The sequence below is a fragment of the Coturnix japonica genome, unplaced genomic scaffold (genome assembly GCF_054131305.1).
Source record: "Coturnix japonica strain WE unplaced genomic scaffold, WE-NBRP24 Scf073, whole genome shotgun sequence".
NCBI lineage: Eukaryota > Metazoa > Chordata > Aves > Galliformes > Phasianidae > Coturnix > Coturnix japonica.
Genome location: NW_028188976.1, coordinates 396,436 through 417,039, shown reverse-complemented (window position 1 = coordinate 417,039; position 20,604 = coordinate 396,436). Strand labels below are relative to the sequence as shown.

The 20,604-nt window shown below is 56.2% G+C and overlaps 1 protein-coding gene across 1 annotated transcript; it reads right to left on the bottom strand.

Annotated features, from left to right (window-relative positions):
- Positions 1-1,801: 1,801 nt before the first annotated feature.
- LOC107307829 (dual specificity tyrosine-phosphorylation-regulated kinase 1B-like) lies at positions 1,802-20,181 on the bottom strand. The gene is made up of 10 exons (XM_085534026.1): positions 20,061-20,181; positions 19,295-19,414; positions 17,127-17,315; positions 15,625-15,772; positions 13,229-13,515; positions 11,525-11,671; positions 9,715-9,855; positions 6,795-7,098; positions 5,254-5,360; positions 1,802-2,564 (listed from the first exon to the last, which is right to left on the bottom strand). Exons 1-10 carry the CDS (start codon positions 20,115-20,117, stop codon positions 1,905-1,907), a joined length of 2,160 nt encoding a protein of 719 aa, XP_085390152.1. The 5' UTR covers positions 20,118-20,181; the 3' UTR covers positions 1,802-1,904.
- Positions 20,182-20,604: the final 423 nt, after the last annotated feature.

The window sequence follows — 20,604 nt, the reverse complement described above, 5'->3', positions numbered from 1 at the left end:
CATTAACATCAATTAACCCCCCAATAACATCAATTAACCCCCCATTAACATCAATTAACCCCCCCAATAACATCAATTAACCCCCCCAGCCCCTATTTAACCCCAATAACATCAATTAACCCCCCCAATAACATTAATAACCCCCCCCAGCCCCTATTTAACCCCATTAACATCAATTAACCCCCCAATAACATCAATTAACCCCCCCAAATCAACCTTAATGACCCCATAACCCCCCCAAATTAACCCCAATAACATTAATTAACCCCCCAAATCAACCCTAATAACATTAATTAACTCCCCCAGCCCCAAATTAACACCCCCCAATCAACCCTAATAACATTAACCCCCCAGCCCCAAATGAGCCCCAATAACATCAATTAACCCCCCCAAATCATCCCTAATAACATTAATTAACCCCCCCAGCCCCTATTTAACCCCAATAACATCAATTAACCCCCCCAGCCCCAAATTAACCCCCCCAAATCAACCCTAATTACATTAATTAACCCCCCCAAATCAACCCTAATAACATTAATAACCCCCCCAGCCCCAAATCAACCCTAATAACATTAATTAACCCCCCCAAATCAACCCTAATAACATTAATAACCCCCCCAAATCAACCCTAATGACCCCATAACCCCCCCCAAATTAACCCCAATAACATTAATTAACCCCCCCAGCCCCAAATTAACACCCCCAAATCAACCCTAATAGCATTAATTAACCCCCCAGCCCCAAATGAGCCCCAATAACATCAATTAACCCCCCCAATCAACCCTAATTACATTAATTAACCCCCCCCAAATCAACCTTAATGACCCCATAACCCCCCCAAATCAACCCTAATAACATCAATTAACCCCCCCAGACCCAAATTAGCCCCCCCAATCAACCCTAATAACATTAATAACCCCCCCAGCCCCTATTTAACCCCAATAACATCAATTAACCCCCCCAATAACATCAATTAACCCCCCCAGCCCCTATTTAACCCCAATAACTTCAATTAACCCCCCCAAAATCAACCTTAATAACATCAATTAACCCCCCCAGCCCCAAATTAACCCCAATAACATCAATTAACCCCCCCAATAACATTAATTGACCCCCCCAGCCCCTATTTAACCCCAATAACACCAATTAACCCCCCCAAATCAACCTTAATAACATTAATTAACCCCCCCAGCCCCAAATTAACCCCAATAACATCAATTAACCCCCCCAATAACATCAATTAACCCCCCCAAATCAACCCTAATAACATTAATTAACCCCCCAGCCCCAAATTAACCCCAATAACATCAATTAACCCCCCAATATCATTAATTAACCCCCCCAAATCAACCTTAATACCCCCCCAATCAACCCTAATAACATTAATTAACACCCCCAGCCCCAAATGAACCCCAATAACATCAATTAACCCCCCAATAACATCAATTAACCCCCCAATAACATCAATTAACCCCCCAAATCAACCTTAATACCCCCCCAAATCAACCCTAATAACATTAATAACCCCCCCAGCCCCTATTTAACCCCAATAACATCAATTAACCTCCCCAAATCAACCCCAATAACATCAATTAACCCCCCCAATAACATCAATTAACCCCCCCAGCCCCTATTTAACCCCAATAACATCAATTAACCCCCCATTAACATCAATTAACCCCCCCAATAACATCAATTAACCCCCCCAAATCAACCCCAATATCATTATTAACCCCCCAATAACATCAATTAACCCCCCAATAACAATATTAACCCCCCCCAAATGAACCCCAATAACATCAATTAACCCCCCAATAACATCAATTAACCCCATTAACATCAATTAACCCCCATTAACATTAATTACCCCCCCCCCCATAACCAAAACCCCACGGCGGTCGCGGTCAGGAGGTGGCGGCGGCGCTGGGGGGGCCGCCCTGCAGCCCCCCCCCCCCACAACGCAAAGCTGAGTCCTCACGTTCCGTGGGCCGAGCCCTTAACATGGAGGTGGGAGCCCCAAATTGAGGGGGGGGTCGTTGTGGGGGGGGTCCATCAACTCCAATAATAGGGGGGGGGTTAATATTAGGGGTCGTCGTTGTGGTTGTTGTTGTTGTCCCCCCCCCTCGAGTCCGGAAGGCTGATGGTGTATAGGGGGGGCAGTCCGGGTGTTGTTGTCTTGGTGGTGGGGGGGGGGCACCCATAGGGTGATGATGATGATGATGATGATGATGGGGGGGGGGGGGTCCCACTTCCATCCTTTGGGTTGTCGAGGCGTCGTTATGGGGGGGTTGTTGTTGGGGGGGGGGTGTTGGTGGTGAGGGGGGGGTCTCAATATTGGGGGGGTTGTTGGTGTTATCCGCCGGCGGTGGGGGGGGGGGGTTGTTGTGATGGTGGTGGTGATGGTGGTGATGGTGGTAATGGGGGCGGGGGAAGGATGGAGGGGGGGGGTTTTGGGGTTGGGGGATTAAAGGGGGTTTGGGGGCGGGTAATGGGGTGAAGGTGTCGGGGAGGGGGGGGGGGTCGGTGCAAGGCCAAGCGCGGGGGGGGGGTTGAGATGGGGGACCCTGTAATGGGGGAGGGGGGGGAGAGAAAAGAAGAGGGGTTAATTGAGGGGGGGCAAGGTGATGGGGACCCTATTTGTGCTTATGGGGTCATAAGGGTGGGGGTTGGGGACCCCTATTTGTGGTTATGGGGTCCTTAGGGTGGGGGCTTGGGGGGTATGAGGGTGGGAGGGGGGGGGGGGGCAGGGTGATGGGGACCCCTATTTGTGGTTATGGGGACCCCCATTTGTGGTTATGGGGTCATAAGGGTGGGGACCCTATTTGTGGTTATGGGGTCCTTAGGGTGGGGGGTGGGGACCCTATTTGTGGTTATGGGGTCATAAGGGTGGGGGTGGGGACCCCTATTTGTGGTTATGGGGTCATAAGGGTGGGGGGTGGGGACCCTATTTGTGGTTATGGGGTCCTTAGGGTGGGGGGTGGGGGCCCCTATTTGTGGTTATGGGGTCCTTAGGGTGGGGGGCTTGGGGGGTATGAGGGTGGGAGGGGGGGGGCAGGGTGATGGGGACCCCTATTTGTGGTTATGGGGTCCTTAGGGTGGGGGTGGGGACCCCTATTTGTGGTTATGGGGTCCTTAAGGTGGGGGGTGGAGACCCTATTTGTGGTTATGGGGTCCTTAGGGTGGGGGGTGGGGACCCTATTTGTGGTTATGGGGTCCTTAGGGTGGGGGGTGGGGGCCCCTATTTGTGGTTATGGGGTCCTTAGGGTGGGGGGCTTGGGGGGTATGAGGGTGGGAGGGGGGGGGCAGGGTGATGGGGACCCCTATTTGTGGTTATGGGGTCCTTAGGGTGGGGGGTGGGGACCCTATTTGTGGTTATGGGGTCCTCAGGGTGGGGGGTGGGGACCCTATTTGTGGTTATGGGGTCCTTAAGGTGGGGGTTTGGGGGGTATGAGGGTGGGAGGGGGGGGGCAGGGTGATGGGGACCCCTATTTGTGGTTATGGGGTCATAAGGGTGGGGGGTGGGGACCCTATTTGTGGTTATGGGGTCATAAGGGTGGGGGATGGGGACCCTATTTGTGGTTATGGGGTCCTTAGGGTGGGGGGTGGGGACCCTATTTGGGTTATGGGGTCCTTAGGGTGGGGGCTTGGGGGGTATGAGGGTGGGAGGGGGGGGGGTTGGCAGGGTGATGGGGACCCCCATTTGTGGTTATGGGGACCCCTATTTGTGGTTATGGGGTCATAAGGGTGGGGGGTGGGGACCCTATTTGTGGTTATGGGGTCCTTAGGGTGGGGGGCTCAGAGTTATTGGGGTTAATGGGGGGGTATGGGACTGGGGGTCCTCAGGAAGGGGTTAATTGGGGGGGGCAGGGTGATGGGGACCCCTATTTGTGGTTATGGGGACCCCCATTTGTGGTTATGGGGTCATAAGGGTGGGGGGTGGGGACCCTACTTGGGTTATGGGGTCCTTAGGGTGGGGGCTTGGGGGGTATGAGGGTGGGAGGGGGGGGGAAGGGTGATGGGGACCCCTATTTGTGGTTATGGGGTCTTAAGGGTGGGGGGTGGGGACCCTATTTGTGGTTATGGGGTCCCTCAGTGGGGGGCACAGAGTTATGGGGGTTAATGGGGGGGTATGGGACTGGGGGTCCTCAGGAAGGGGTTAATTGGGGGGGGCAGGGTGATGGGGACCCCTATTTGTGGTTATGGGGACCCCCATTTGTGGTTATGGGGTCATAAGGGTGGGGGGTGGGGACCCTATTTGTGGTTATGGGGTCATAAGGGTGGGGACCCCTATTTGTGGTTGTAGGGTCATAAGGGTGGGGGGTGGGGACCCTATTTGTGGTTATGGGGTCCTTAGGGTGGGGGGTGGGGACCCTATTTGTGGTTATGGGGCCCTCAAGGGGGGGCACAGAGTTATGGGGTCTCTGGGGGGGGGGATGCAAAGAGTTATAGGGTCCCAGTTGTGTAGTTATGGGGTCCTCATGGTGGGGGGCACAGTTATAGGGTCCTTAGGATGGGGGGACACAGCGTTACGGGGTCCCCATAGTTACAGGGCCTCCACTTGGTGCCTATGGGGTCCTCAGGTTGAGGAGCACAGTTATGGGGTCCCAACAGTTCTGGGGTCCCCACTTGGTGGTTATGGGGTCTTTGGGGTATGTGGGGCACAGTTATGGGGTCCCTACAGTTCTGGGGTCTCCACTTGGTGGTTATGGGGTCTTTGGGGTATGGGGGGCACAGTTCTGGGGTCCCTACAGTTCTGGGGTCCCCACTTGGTGGTTATGGGGTCTTTGGGGTATGGGGGGCACAGTTATGGGGTCCCTACAGTTCTGGGGTCTCCACTTGGTGGTTATGGGGTCTTTGGGGTATGGGGGGCACAGTTATGGGGTCCCAAAGGCTGTGGGGTCTCCACTTGGTGGTTATGGGGTCTTTGGGGTATGTGGGGCACAGTTATGGGGTCCCTACAGTTCTGGGGTCTCCACTTGGTGGTTATGGGGTCTTTGGGGTATGTGGGGCACAGTTATGGGGTCCCAAAGGTTGTGGGGTCTCCACTTGGTGGTTATGGGGTCTTTGGGGTATGGGGGGCACAGTTCTGGGGTCCCTACAGTTCTGGGGTCTCCACTTGGTGGTTATGGGGTCTTTGGGGTATGGGGGGCACAGTTATGGGGTCCCTACAGTTCCGGGGTCTCCACTTGGTGGTTATGGGGTCTTTGGGGTATGGGGGGCACAGTTATGGGGTCCCAAATGTTGTGGGGTTACCTGGGGGCTCTGCATCTCGTAGTCTGTGTGCTGTGGGGCCGCGGTCCCGTAGTAGCGGTTGCTGTAGCGGTAACTGCGGTTGTCGTTGGAGGAACCACTGGAGCCACCTGGAAGAATTGGGGCAGAATCGGGTCATTTGGGGTGTTGTGATGACCCATAGAACCCAAAGCCCTATGGGGCAGATCCTATAGGGTCAGGGATGGGATGGGATCGGGGTCATGGTGTCCCAACCCAAGACCCAACAGGACACAAAACTGGTCCAAAATGGGGCCAAATGGACTCATGGCCACATTATGGTACATTACGATGACCCAAAACCTTATAGGATGGTTCCTTAATAGGGTCAGGGATGGGATGGGATCAGGGTCATGGTGTCCCAACCCAACTGGCCCAACCCATGACCCAACAGGACACAAAGCTGGTCCAAAATGGGACCAAATGGACTCATGGCCACATTATGGTGCATCATGATGACCTACAGCCCCAAAATCCTATAGGGCAGATCCTATAGGGTCAGGGATGGGATGGGATCAGGGTCATGGTGTCCCAACCCAACTGGACCAACCCATAACCCAACAGGACACAAAACTGGTCCAAAATGGGTCCAAATGGACTCATGGCCACATTATGGTGGATCATGATGACCCCAAAACGCTATAGGGCCGATCCTATAGGGTCAGGGATGGGATGGGATCAGGGTCATGGTGTCCCAACCCAACTGGCCCAACCCATGACCCAACAGGACACAAAACTGGTCCAAAATGGGGCCAAATGGCCACATTCTGGTGCATCACGATGACCTACAGCCCCAAAACCCTATAGGGCCGATCCTATAGGGGCAGGGATGGGATGGGATCGGGGTTGTGGTGTCCCAACCCAACTGGACCAACCCATGACCCAACAGGACACAAAGCTGGTCCAAAATGGGTCCAAATGGACTCATGGCCACATTATGGTGCATCATGATGACCCCAAAAGCTTATAGGGCCGATCCTATAGGGTCAGGGATGGGATGGGATCAGGGTCATGGTGTCCCAACCCAACTCCAACCCAGCTGGACCAACCCAAAACCCAACAGGACACAAAACTGGTCCAAAATGGGCCCAAATGGACTCATGGCCACATTATGGTGCAACACGATGACCCCAAAAGCTTATAGGGCCGATCCTATAGGGTCACGGATGGGATGGGATCGAGGTTGTGGTGTCCCAACCCAACTGGACCAACCTATAACACAACAGGACACAAAACTGGTCCACAATGGGTCCAAATGGACTCATGGCCACATTATGGTGCATCACGATGACCTACAGCCCCAAAACGCTATAGGGCCGATCCTATAGGGTCAGGGATGGGATGGGATCGGGGTTGTGGTGTCCCAACCCAACTCCAACCCAGCTGGACCAACCCAAAACCCAACAGGACACAAAGCTGGTCCACAATGGGGCCAAATGGACTCATGGTGCATCACGATGACCCACAGCCTCCCAAACCCTATATCTCCAACCTTATAGGGTCAATGTTTTAGGGCCCCGTTATACCCGAGCTGGACACGGAGCTGGTGGTGCTGGTGCTGTGGCTGTGCTCCATGGCTGGGCTGGTAGAGGTGCTGTTGCTGGTGTTGGTTCCTTCATCGCTGGTCTTCTTAAAGAAGTTATGTTGTAGGGCGTAGAACGGGGTGATGCGGCTGCGGGGTTCGTAGTCCAACATCCTCAACACCAAATCTTTAAATTTTAGGTAATCTGATGGTGCGTGACCTTGTTCACCAGCACGACGACCCCCCGGACCACCACTTTCAACCCCGAGAACTTCATGGAGCCGTCGGGTCCCCGGCACTTTGTATTCCTGAAAGGATGGAGAAATGGGAAAGGGGGGGAGAAGAGGTGGGAATGGGGCTGATGGGGGGGATTTGGGGGGTCTTTGAGGGGGATCTGAGGGGTAGAGAGAGATATAGTGGGGGCTATGGGGGAGGGAAAGGGATATGGAGGGTCCTATGGGGGATCTGGGGGGTCTTTGGGGGGGATTTGAGGGGTAGGAATAGGATCTGTGGGGGATCTGGGTAGAAGAAAGGATTTGGGGGCTCCTATGGGGGATCTGGGGGGTCTTTGGGGGGGATCTGAGGGGTAGAGAGATATATTGGGGGCTATGGGGGAGGGAAAGGGATATGGAGGGTCCTATGGGGGGATTTGAGGGGTAGGAATAGGATCTTTGGGGGCTATGGGGTAGAAGAAAGGATTAGGGGGCTCCTATGGGGGATCTGGGGGGTCTTTGGGGGGATTTGAGGGGTAGAGAGAGAGATACTGAGGTCTATGGGGGAGGGAAAGGGACATGGAGGCTCCTATAGGGGATTTGGGGGGTTCTGGGGGTCTTTGGGGGGGATTTGAGGGGTAGAAATAGGATCTTTGGGGGACTATGGGGTAGAAGAAAGGATTTGGGGGCTCCTATGGGGGATCTGGGGGGTCTTTGGGGGGGATCTGAGGGGTAGAGAGAGAGATACTGGGGTCTATGGGGGAGGGAAAGGGATATGGAGGGTCCTATGGGGGGATTTGAGGGGTAGGAATAGGATCTTTGGGGGATCTGGGTAGAAGAAAGGATCTGGGGGCTCCTATGGGGGATCTGGGGGGTCTTTGGGGGGAATTTGAGGGGTAGGAATAGGATCTTTGGGGGTTATGGGGTAGAAGAAAGGATTTGGAGGCTCCTATGGGGGATCTGGGGGGTCTTTGGGGGGATTTCAGGGGTAGAGAGAGAGATACTGGGGTCTATGGGGGAGGGAAAGGGATATGGAGGATCCTATGGGGGGATTTGAGGGGTAGAGAGAGAGATACTGGGGGCTATGGGGAAGGGAAAGGGATATGGAGGATCCTATGGGGGGATTTGAGGGGTAGAGAGAGAGATACTGGGGGCTATGGGGAAGGGAAAGGGATATGGAGGATCCTATGGGGGATCTGGGGGGTCTTTGAGGCGTAGGAATAGGATCTTTGGGGGATCTGGGGCAGGAGAGGAGATTTGGGGGCTCCTATGGGGGACATGGGGGGTCTTTGGGGGGGATTTGAGGGGTAGGAATAGGATATTTGGGTTATCTGGGGTAGAAGAGGAGATTTGGGGGTTCCTATGGGGGGATCTGGGGGGGTCTTTGGGGGGTAGAAATAGGATCTTTGGGGGATCTGGGACAGTAGAAGGGATTTGGGGGCTCCTATGGGGGATCTGGGGGGTCTTTGAGGCCTAGAGAGAGAGATACTGGGGTCTATGGGGGAGGGAAAGGGATATGGAGGATCCTATGGGGGATCTGGGGGGTCTTTGGGGGGGATTTGAGGGGTAGAGAGAGATATAGTGGGAGCTATGGGGGAGGGAAGGGGATATGGAGGGTCCTATGGGGGATCTGGGGGGTCTTATGGGGGGATTTGAGGGGTAGAGAGAGATATAGTGGGGGCTGTGGGGGAGGGAAAGGGATATGGAGGCTCCTATGGGGGGATTTGAGGGGTAGGAATAGGATCTTTGGGGGCTATGGGGTAGAAGAAAGGATTAGGGGGCTCCTATGGGGGATCTGGGGGGTCTTTGAGGGGTAGAGAAAGAGATACTGGGGTCTATGGGGGTGGGAAAGGGATATGGAGGGTCCTATGGGGGATCTGAGGGGTCTTTGGGGGGGATTTGAGGGGTAGAGAGAGAGATACTGGGGTCTATGGGGGAGGGAAAGGGATATTGAGGGTCCTATGGGGGATCTGGGGGGTTCTGGGGGTCTTTAGGGGTGATTTGAGGGGTAGGAATAGGATCTCTGGGGGCTATGGGGTAGAAGAAAGGATTTGGGTGCTCCTATGGGGGATCTGGGGCGTCTTTGAGGGGTAGAGAGAGAGATACTGGGGGCTATGGGGGAGGGAAAGGGATATGGAGGCTTCTAAGGGGGATCTGGGGGGTCTTTGGGGGTGATTTGAGGGGTAGAGAGAGATATAGTGGGAGCTACGGGGGAGGGAAAGGGGTATGGAGGGTCCTATGGGGGATCTGGGAGGTTCTGGGGGTCTTTGGGGGTGATTTGAGGGGTAGGAATAGGATCTGTGGGGGCTATGGGGTAGAAGAAAGGATTTGGGGGCTCCTATGGGGGATCTGGGGGGTCTTTGGGGGGGATTTGAGGGGTAGGAATACGATCTTTGGGGGCTATGGGGTAGAAGAAGGGACTTGGGGGCTCCTATGGGGGATCTGGGGGGTCTTTGAGGGGTAGAGAGAGAGATACTGGGGGCTATGGGGGAGGGAAAGGGATATGGAGGGTCCTATGGGGGATCTGGGGGGTCTTATGGGGGGATTTGGGGGGTAGAGAGAGAGATACTGGAGTCTATGGGGGAGGGAAAGGGACATGGAGGCTCCTATAGGGGATTTGGGGGGTTCTTGGGGTCTTTGGGGGGGATTTGAGGGGTAGCAATAGGATCTTTGTGGGATGTGGGGTTAAAGAAGGGACAGGATCCCGCTCACCTTCTTGGTCTCCTTGTTCCTCTTGAGGGCCCAGCCCCCCTCCGGCAGCTTCTCAAAGTATTTTCGGGCTTTTGGGGCCTGTTCCAACATATGGGGTGGGGGCAACCCCAGCACCTCCACTATGCGGTTCATCTGGTCGGCCTGCGGATATGGGGTGGGGGTTATGGGGGTCCCTAAGGATACCCTGATCCTATAAAGGACAACCCTGGGGGACCCCAAGGCCACCCTGATCCTATAAGGGACAACCCTGGGGACCCCAAGTCCACCCTGATCCTATAAGAGACACCCCCGGGGTCTCTAAGGCCACCCTCATCCTATAAGGGACACCCCTGGGGTCTCTAAGACCACCCTAAGCCCCTCCCCACAAGCTTTAAGCCCCTCCCCCAAGCTCTAAGCCCCTCCCTCTGATCTTTAAGCCCCTCCCACCTCATTGGAACCAATGAAGAGGGGCTCAACACCCCTAACACCACCCTAAGCCCCTCCCCCAAGCTCTAAGCCCCTCCCCCTGAGCCTTAAGCCCCTCCCCCTGAGCCTTAAGCCCCTCCCCCTAAGCCTTAAGCCCCTCCCACCTCATTGGAACCAATGAGGAGGGGCACAACACCCCTCCTAACACCACCCTAAGCCCCTCCCCCAAATCCTAAGCCCCTCCCCCAAGCCCTAAGCCCCTCCCCCTGAGCCTTAAGCCCCTCCCCACAAGCTTTAAGCCCCTCCCCCTAAGCCTTAAGCCCCTCCCACCTCATTGGAACCAATGAGGAGGGGCTCAACACCCCTCCTAACACCACCCTAAGCCCCTTCCCTAAATCCTAAGCCCCTCCCCCTGAGCCTTAAGCCCCTCCCACCTCATTGGAACCACTTAAGAGGGGCACAACACCCCTCCTAACACCACCCTAAGCCCCTCCCCCAAATCCTAAGCCCCTCCCCCAAGCCCTAAGCCCCTCCCCCTGAGCTTTAAGCCCCTCCCCCTAAGCCTTAAGCCCCTCCCACCTCATTGGAACCAATGAAGAGGGGCACAACACCCCTCCTAACACCACCCTAAGCCCCTAACCCAAATCCTAAGCCCCTCCCCCTGAGCCTTAAGCCCCTCCCCCTGAGCTTTAAGCCCCTCCCCCTAAGCCTTAAGCCCCTCCCACCTCATTGGAACCAATGAGGAGGGGCACAACACCCCTCCTAACACCACCCTAAGCCCCTCCCCCAAATCCTAAGCCCCTCCCCCTGAGCATTAAGCCCCTCCCACCTTATTGGAACCAATGAAGAGGGGCACAACACCCCTCCTAACACCACCCTAAGCCCCTCCCCTAAATCCTAAGCCCCTCCCCTAAATCCTAAGCCCCTCCCCCAAGCCCTAAGCCCCTCCCTACAAGCTTTAAGCCCCTCCCCCAAGCTCTAAGCCCCTCCCCCTGATCTTTAAGCCCCTCCTACCTCATTGGAACCAATGAAGAGGGGCACAACACCCCTAACACCACCCTAAGCCCCTCCCCCAAATCCTAAGCCCCTCCCCCTGATCTTTAAGCCCCTCCCCACAAGCTTCAAGCCCCTCCCCCAAAGCCTTAAGCCCCTCCCACCTCATTGGAACCAATGAGGAGGGGCTCAACACCCCTCCTAACACCACCCTAAGCCCCTCCCCCAAATCCTAAGCCCCTCCCCCAAGCCCTAAGCCCCTCCCCCTGATCTTTAAGCCCCTCCCACCTCATTGGAACCACTAAGGAGGGGCACAACACCCCTCCTAACACCACCCTAAGCCCCTCCCCCAAATCCTAAGCCCCTCCCCTAAATCCTAAGCCCCTCCCCCCGAGCTTTAAGCCCCTCCCACCTCATTGGAGCCACTGAAGAGGGGCTCCCCCGTGTGCATCTCCACCAGGATACAGCCCAGCGACCACATGTCGATGGCCAGGTCGTAAGGCAGCCCCAGCAGCACCTCCGGAGAGCGGTAGAAGCGGCTCTGGATGTACTGGTAGATCTGCAATAGGGGGGCGGGGGGTCAGGTGAGAGTTGGGGGGGCTTAACCCCCTCCAATTGGTGGGGCTGGGTGGTGAAGGCAGCGGGAGGATGGTTTAAGGGGTGTCTGTGCCTTTAAGAGGGGGCGGGGCTAATCCAAGAAGGGGGCGGGGCTTAGAACAGCACGGGAGGGGCTTAGCGACAAAGTGGGTGGGGCCTAAGCGAAGGGGGCGGAGCTAAGCAAAGTGGGCGTGGCATATGAAAAAGCATTGAGGCTTATAGAGGGACGTCATTTGCATATGTGGGCGTGGCTGAGCAAAGGGGGCGGGGCTTATCATTGGGGGCATGGCCTGAAGGAAACGGGGCTGGGTATGAATGGAAAGGGGGCGTGGCCTAGATGGGAAAGAGCCAATGAGGTAATGGGGGTGTGCGGTCTGAATGAAAAGGGGCGTGGCCTAGAAGGAAGGGGGCGTGGCCTAGAGGGAAAGGGGGCGGGGCCTGAAATAGGGGCATGGTCTGGATGGAAATGGGGTGTGGTGTGAAATAGGGGCAGGGTCTGGATGGAAATGGGGTGTGGGGTGAAATAGGGGCAGGGTCTGGATGGAAATGGGGTGTGGGGTGAAATAGGGGCACGGTCTGGATGGAAATGGGGTGTGGGGTGAAATAGGGGCATGGATGGAAATGGGGTGTGGGGTGAAATAGGGGCATGGATGGAAATGGGGTGTGGTATGAAATAGGGGCATGGTCTGGATGGAAATGGGGTGTGGGGTGAAATAGGGGCATGGATGGAAATGGGGTGTGGGGTGAAATAGGGGCATGGATGGAAATGGGGTGTGGTGTGAAATAGGGGCATGGATGGAAATGGGGTGTGGGGTGAAATAGGGGCATGGATGGAAATGGGGTGTGGTGTGAAATAGGGGCATGGATGGAAATGGGGTGTGGTGTGAAATAGGGGCATGGATGGAAATGGGGTGTGGGGTGAAATAGGGGCATGGTCTGGATGGAAATGGGGTGTGGGGTGAAATAGGGGCAGGGTCTGGAAGGAAATGGGGTGTGGTGTGAAATAGGGGCATGGATGGAAATGGGGTGTGGGGTGAAATAGGGGCATGGATGGAAATGGGGTGTGGGGTGAAATAGGGGCATGGATGGAAATGGGGTGTGGTATGAAATAGGGGCATGGTCTGGATGGAAATGGGGTGTGGGGTGAAATAGGGGCATGGATGGAAATGGGGCGTGGAGTGAAATAGGGGCATGGATGGAAATGGGGTGTGGGGTGAAACAGGGGCATGGTCTGGATGGAAATGGGGTGTGGGGTGAAATAGGGGCAGGGTCTGGATGGAAATGGGGTGTGGTATGAAATAGGGGCATGGTCTGGATGGAAATGGGGTGTGGTATGAAATAGGGGCAGGGTCTGGAAGTGGTTGTAGTATGAAATAGGGGCAGGGTCTGGATGGAAATGGGGTGTGATATGTAATAGGGGCGTGGTATGATATAGGGGTGTGGTATGAAATAGGGGCATGGTCTGGATGGAAATGGGGTGTGATTTGGAGGGGGAAGGGGCCGTGTCCTTATCTCTCACCCTCTGGCCCAGCTGACAGGAGCTTCCGAAGTCGACGATCTTGATGGCGGAACGTTTGGGGTTACACAGGAGGATGTTCTCGGGTTTGAGGTCGCAGTGGATGATGCTGAGCTCCGGGGTGGCCAAGAAAAGCAACGCGGCACAAAGCTGCTGGGCGAACTTACGCGTGAGGTTGAGGGAGACGCCGCGGAAGTTGGTGTTACGGAGGAGGTCGTAGAGGTTGTAGGAGAGCAGCTCGAAGGCCAGGCACAGGTGGTTGCGGAACATGAAGTGGCGCTTGAGGTGCACTGCGGGTATAGGGGGGTATAGGGGGGTAAAAGGGGGGGAGAAAAGGTGGGGATTGTTTGGGGTGGGTGGGGGGGAAATGGGGTGTTGGGAGGGGAGGGAGAAAGGGAAGTGGGGGGGGAATAAGGGAAATGGGGGGGTGGGGAGAAAGGGAAATGGGGGGGAATAAGGGAAATGGGGGGGTGGGGAGAAAGGGAAATGGGGGTGGGAGGGAAAATGGGGAGGAGGAAAAAGGGAAATGGAGGGAAAAGAAAATAGGGGGAGGGAGAAAAGGGAAATGGGGGGGGAGGGAAAAGGGAAATGGGGATGGAAAAGGAAATGGAGGGGAAAGGGAAATGGGGGGGTGGGGAGAAAGGGAAATGGGGAAGAGAAATGAGGGGGTGAAAGGGAAAAGAAGTGGGGGAAAAGGGAGGGGGGGGGAGAAAAGGGAAACCGGGGGGAAGGAAATGGGAGGGGCAGGGAAAAAGGGAAATGGGGGGAGGAGGGAAAAAGGGAAATGGGGGGAGGAAGAGAAGTGGGGGGGAGGAATGCGAAATGGGGGGGAGGGAAAAAGGGAAGTGAGGGGGGAAAGAGTAATGGGGGGGGTGGGAGAAAGGGAAGTGCGGGGGGAGAATGGGAAATAGGGGGGGAAAGGGAAATGGGGGGGAGGAAAAAGGGAAATGGAGGAGGGAAAAGAAAATAGGGGGAGGGAGAAAAGGGAAATGGGGGGGGGAGGGAAAAAGGGAAGTGGGGGGGAAGGGAAAAGGGAAATGGGGATGGAAAAGGAAATGGAGGGGAAAGGGAAATGGGGGGTGGAGAGAAAGGGAAATGGGGGTGGGAGGGAAAATGGGGAGGAGGAAAAAGGGAAATGGAGGGAAAAGAAAATAGGGGGAGGGAGAAAAGGGAAATGGGGGGGGAGGGAAAAAGGGAAGTGGGGGGAGGAAGGGAAGTGGGGGGCAAGGGAGAAAAAGAAGTGGGTGGGGGAAAGGGAAATGGGGGGGGAAGAAAAATGGGGGGGTGAAAGGGAAAAGAATGGGGGGAAAAGGGAAATGGGGATGGAAAAGGAAATGGAGGGGAAAGGGAAATGGGGGGGTGGGGAGAAAGGGAAATGGGGGTGGGAGGGAAATGAGGGGGAGGAAAAAGGGAAATGGAGGAGGGAAAAGAAAATAGGGGGAGGGAGAAAAGGGAAATGGGGGGGAGGGAAAAAGGGAAATGGGGATGGAAAAGGAAATGGAGGGGAAAGGAAATGGGGGGGGTGGGGAGAAAGGGAAGTGGGGGGTGGGGGAAAGGGAAATGGGGGTGGAAAAGGAAATGGAGGGGAAAGGGAAATGGGGGGAGAGAGCAAAAGGCAAATCGGGGGGGGGATAAAAGGGAAATGGAGGGGGAAAGGGAAATAGGGAAGTGGAAAAGGGAAATAGTGGGGTAGGATGAAAGGGAAATGGGGGAGGAAAGGGAAAAGGGGGGGGGATGGAAAAAGGGAAGTGGGGGAGGGATAGAGAAATGGGGGGGGGAAAGAGAAATGGTGGGGTGGGGGAAAGGGGGAAGGGGGGGAAATGAGGGGTGAGAGCAAAAGGGAAATGTGGGGGGTGGGAGGAAAGGGAAGTGAGGGGGGAAGGAGAAATGGGGGGGTGAAAGGGAAAAGAAGGGGGGGGAAAAAGGGAAATGGAGGGGAAAGGGAAATGGGGGGAGAGAGCAAAAGGGAAATGAGGGGGGGGGATAAAGGGAAGTGAGGAAGGAAAAGGGAAATGGGGTGGGGGGAAAGGGGAAAGGGAAATGGGGGGGGAGGGAAAAAGGGAAGTGGGAGGGAGGGAAGGGAAATGGGGGGAGGGAAAAAGGAAATGGGGGAGGAGGAGGATAGGTGGGATTTGTTGGGTGGGTAGGGAGGGAAAAGGGGAAATGGGGAGGGAAGGGGAAAGAAGGGGGGGAAGGGAAAAAGGGAAATGGGGGGGGAGAGATAAAGGGAAATGGGGGGAAAGGGGGGAATTGGGATTTGGGGAGAAAGGAGAAAGAAAAGGATTTGGGGGAAAAAAGTTTTGGGGTAAAAGGGGCAATCTATGGGGCAGCCACAGGGCTGCTGTGGGGCAGCCATGGGTGTAGTTGTGGGGCAGCTATGGGGCAGCTGTGGGGCTTACCAATGTAGTACTTCATCTCGGTGTCGTGGCGGTTCATGAGCTGCAGGAGGCGCAGCTCGATCTGGGCCTGCTGCAGGAAGGCGCGTCGGTTCTTAATGATCTTAATGGCCACCCACTCCTGAGCCTGGTGGTCGTAGGCCTTCACCACCTGGTGGGGAGGGGGAGAAAGGTTTAGGGGGGGGTTTGATGGGATTTGGGGGGGGGTAAATGGGATTTGGGGGGGTCAGAAGGGGATTTGGAGGGGTTAAATGGGGATATTGGGGGGTCAGAAAGGGATTTGATGGGATTTGGAGGGGTTAAATGGGGATATTGGGGTTCAGAAAGGGATTTAGGAGGGTTAAATGGGGATATTGGGGGGTCAGAAAGGGATTTAGGGGGGTTAAATGAGATTTGGGGGGTCAGAAGGTGATCTGGGGGGGTTAAATGGGGATATTGGGGGGTCAGAAAGGGATTTAGGTGGGTTAAATGAGATTTGGGGTGGTTAGAAGAGGATATTGAGGGGTCAGAAAGGGATCTAGGGGGGTTAAATGAGGTTTGGAGGGGGTTAGAAGGGGATATTGGGGGTCAGAAGGAGATTTAGGGGGTTAGAAGGGAATATTAGGGGGGTCAGAAGGGGATTTATGGGAGTTAAATGAGATTTGGGGGGGGTTAAATGGGGATATTGGGGGGTCAGAAAGGGATTTAGGGGGGTTAAATGAGATTTGGGGGGGTCAGAAGGGGATTTGGGGGGGTTAAATGGGGATACTGGGGGGTCAGAAAGGGATTTAGGGGGGTTAAATGAGATTTGGGGGGGGTAAATGGGATTTGGGGGGTCAGAAGGGGATTTGGGGGGGTTAAATGAGATTTGGGGGGGTCAGAAGGGGATTTGGAGGGGTTAAATGGGGATATTGGGGGGTCAGAAGGGGATTTAGGGGGGTCAGAAAGGGATTTAGGGGGGTTAAATGAGATTTGGGGGGGTTAGAAGGGGATATTGAGAGGTCAGAAAGGGATTTAGGGAGGTTAAGTGAGATTTGGAGGGTTAGAAGGGGATACTGGGGGGTCAGAAAGGGGATTTAGGGGGGTAAAAGGGAATATTGGGGTTCAGAAAGGGATTTAGGGGGGTTAAGTGAGAATTGGGGGGTTAGAAGGGGATACTGGGGGTTCAGAAAGGGATTTAGGGGGGTTAAATGAGATTTGGGGGGTTAGAAGGGATTTGAGGGGGGTTAGAAGGGGATTTAAGGGTGTTAAATGAGATCTGGGGGGTCAGAGGGGGATATTGGGGGGGTTAAATGGGATCTGGGGGGGGTTACAAGGGGATATTGGGGGGTTAAATGGGATCTGGGGGGGTTAGAAGGGTATTTAGGGGGGTCACAAAGGGGATTTAGGGGGTTCAGAAGGGGATTTAGGGGGGTTAGAAGGGGATATTGGTGTTCAGAAAGTGATTTAGGGGTATCAAAGGGGTATATGGAGATTGGGGGGGGGGGTGTTGTATGTTAAGGGGGTTAATGGGGGGGGGTCCCTACCTGCCCAAAGGAGCCCTTCCCAATGAGGGAGTCGATCTCGTATCGGTCCAACCAACGTTCCCCGCTGCGTACGATGTAGTCGTAGTTGTCGTCGTCGTATCCCTCGTTAAGGACCCGACGTTCCTTTTTGGTGCTGGGGTCTTCGGGGGGAACGGCCTGAGCCCGACGTTTCTTCTTGGCGTAGTAAACCTGTCATTGGGGGGATATTGGGGGGGGGGGAGATGGATGGGGAGGGGTTAATGGGGTAGGGGTTAAAGGGGGGAGAAATGAGGGGGAGGGGGTGTGGTGAAGGGGGGAGAAATGGGGGTGGGGGGCTGTTATGGGCTATGGGGGGGAGGGTTATGGGGTGGGGGGGGGGAGAAATGGGGGTGGGGGGCTGTTGTGGGGGGTGGGGGGTGTTAGGGGGTGTGGGTGGGGGGCTGTTGGGGGGTGTTATGGGGTGGGAGAAATGGGGGTGGGGGGCTGTTATGGGCTATGGGGGGAAGGGTTATGGGGTGTGTGGGGGGGTAGAAATGGGGGTGGGGGGTGTTAGGGGCTATGGGGGGAAGGGTTATGGGGTGGGGGGGGTAGAAATGGGGGTGGGGGGCTGTTATGGGCTATGGGGGGAAGGGTTATGGGGTGTGTGGGGGGGGTAGGAATGGGGTTGGGGGGCTGTTATGGGCTATGGGGGGAAGGGTTATGGGGTGGGGGGGGGGTAGAAATGGGGGTTGGGGGCTGTTGTGGGGTGTGGGGTGGGAGAAATGTGGGTGGGGGGCTGTTATGGGGTATAGGGGGCAGGGTTATGGGGTGTGTGGGGGGTAGGAATGGGGGTGGGGGACTGTTATGGGGTGTGGGGTGGGAGAAATGGGGGTGGGGGGCTGTTATGGGCTATGGGGGGGAGGGTTATGGGGTGTGGGGGGGTAGAAATGGGGGTGGGGGGCTGTTATGGGGTATGGGGGGAAGGGTTATGGGGTGTGTGTGGGGGGTAGGAATGGGGGTGGGGGGCTGTTGTGGGGGGGGGGGGTTAGGGGGTGTGGGTGGAGGACTGTTATGGGGTGTGGGGTGGGAGAAATGGGGGTGGGGGGCTGTTATGGGCTATGGGGGAAGGGTTATGGGGTGTGGGGGGGGGTAGGAATGGGGGTGGGGGGCTGTTGTGGGGGCTGGGGGGGAGAAATGGGGGTGGGGGGTGTTAGGGGGTGTGGGGGAGAAATGGGGGTGGGGGCTGTTATGGGGTGGGGGTGGGGGAGAAATGGGGGTGGGGGGCTGTAAGGGGCTATGGGGGGCATGATTAGGGAGTGTGGGGGGGGAGAAATGGAGGTGGGGGGCTGTTAGGGGGTGTAGGGGGCAGGGTTAGGGGTGTGGGGGGGAGAAATGGGGGTGGGGGGCTGAGAAATGGGGGTTGGGGGGCTATTAGGGGCTATGGGGGGCATGATTAGGGGGTGTGGGGGGGGAGAAATGGGGGTAGGGGGCTGTTAAGGGGTGTGGGGGGCAGGGTTAAGGGGTAGAAATGGGGGTGGGGGGCTTTTAGGGCATGTGGGGGGGCAGGGTTAGGGGGCAGGGGTAGAAATGGGGGTGGGGGGCAGGGTTAGGGGGTAGAAATGTGGGGCCATGGGGGAGGGGGGTTGTGTGGGGCTGCATTCTTATGGGGGGGGGGGAGAAATGGGGGGGGGGGGCAGGGTTAGGGGGGCAGAAATGGGGGTGGGGGCATGAATTGGGGGGGGCATGGGTAGGGAATGGGGGGCAGAAATGGGGGTGTAGGGTGAGGTTAGGGGGTGTAGGGTATGGTTAGGGGGCAAAAGTGGGGGTCGGGATTAAAATGGGGGGGGTGTAAGTGTAGGGTAAGAGTGGGGTGGGGGGGAAATGGGGTGGGGGGGTGAAATGGGGTGGGGGGGGGCATGGTTGGGGGGTGTGGGGGGGGGGGGTTATGGGACCCCATTAGGGGATATGGGGTGATGTTGGGGGAGATGTTTGGGAGGTGATTTTGGAGGGGGGGGGGTCTCCATTTGGGGAGGGGGGGGCACACAACCCACCCCCCCCAAATCCTCATCCATTTCCCATTGTATTTAGCCCCATAAGTACCAACCCCCCCCCCCTTCCTTCCCCTATACACACACAGAGCAGGGATACTACAGCTGCTATTTGGGGGGGGGGTGCAGTGTAAGCCCCCCCCCCCCATTATAATCCCAGACCTCATTGATGTGCTTGTAGGTTTTGATGAGGTCGACGGACAGTTTCCTCAATGGGGCGCTGCCGGCGTCCCTAAAACTCAATGGGATCCGACGTTGGAGCAGGTTCAGCTCTGGGAGGACCTGAGAATTGAAAGGGGGGGGGGGTTAAAAAGGTGGGGGGGGGGGCAAGGGGGGTCTTTGGGGGGGGTTTGGGGGGGGGCTTTGATGGGTTTTAATGGGATATTGGGGTTGTGTTGTGTTCTATGGGGGAAAAGGGAGAGGATGGGGGGTTAGAGGGGGGCCTGGGGGGTCCCAGTGTCCTTTAGGGAGGGGGAGGGTCCCAAAGGGTTTTATAAGGCAATCAAGGGGGTCCCAATGGGGTTTATAGGGGAATGGGGGGGTCCCAATGGGTTTTATGGTTGTTTGGGGTGCCTGGGGGGGGGGGGGGGGGGGGGGGGGCGGGCTGGGGTGGTCCTGGGGGGGGGTCCCAGTGTCCTTTAGGGAGGGGGGGTTCCAAAGGGTTTTATGAGGGAATCAAGGGGGTCTCAATGGGGTTTATAGGGGAATAGGGGGGTGCCTGGTAGGGTCCCAATGGGTTTTATGGGACTTTGGGGTGCCTGGGGGGGGGGGTCCCAGTGTCCTTTAGGGACGGGGTGGGGTCCCAATGGGTTTGATGTATGGTAGGGTGATCCCAATGGGTTGTGAGGACATCCAAGGGGTCTTCCACCCCCCTCCCCCCATAATAAACCCCCCCCAAATAAACCCCCCCCCCAATAGAACCCCATACCTGGGGGTGCTCAGCCATGGGCTGGGTACCAGCAAAGGGGGGGGCATGGCCCGACATGGTGGGCTCAGAGCGGAGCCCCACGCATCCTGCGCTGCCACCGCCGCCTATAGGGGAGAAATAGGGGGGGGGGTCTTTAGGGTCCTACTGACCCCCCCATGGGGACAGCAGGGGGTAGGGGGGAGAAATAGGGGGGGGGGTATTTAGGGTCCTATTGACCCCCCCCATGGGGGAATATACACATAGGGAATGGCACATAGTCAGCTTATGGGGTCTTTAGGGTTAGGGGTCATTAGGGTTAGGGGTCTTTAGGGTTAGGGGTCTATAGGGTTAGGGGTCATTAGGATTAGGGGTCTTTAGGGTCAATAGGGTTAGGAGTCTTTAGGGTTAGGGGTCTTTAGGGTTAGGAGTCCTTAGGGTTAGGGGTCTTTAGGGTTGGGGGTCATTAGGGTTAGGGGTCATTAGGGTTAGGGGTCTTTAGGGTTAGGGGTCTGTAGGGTTAGGATTCATTAGGGTTGGGGGTCTTTAGGGTTGGGGGTCATTAGGG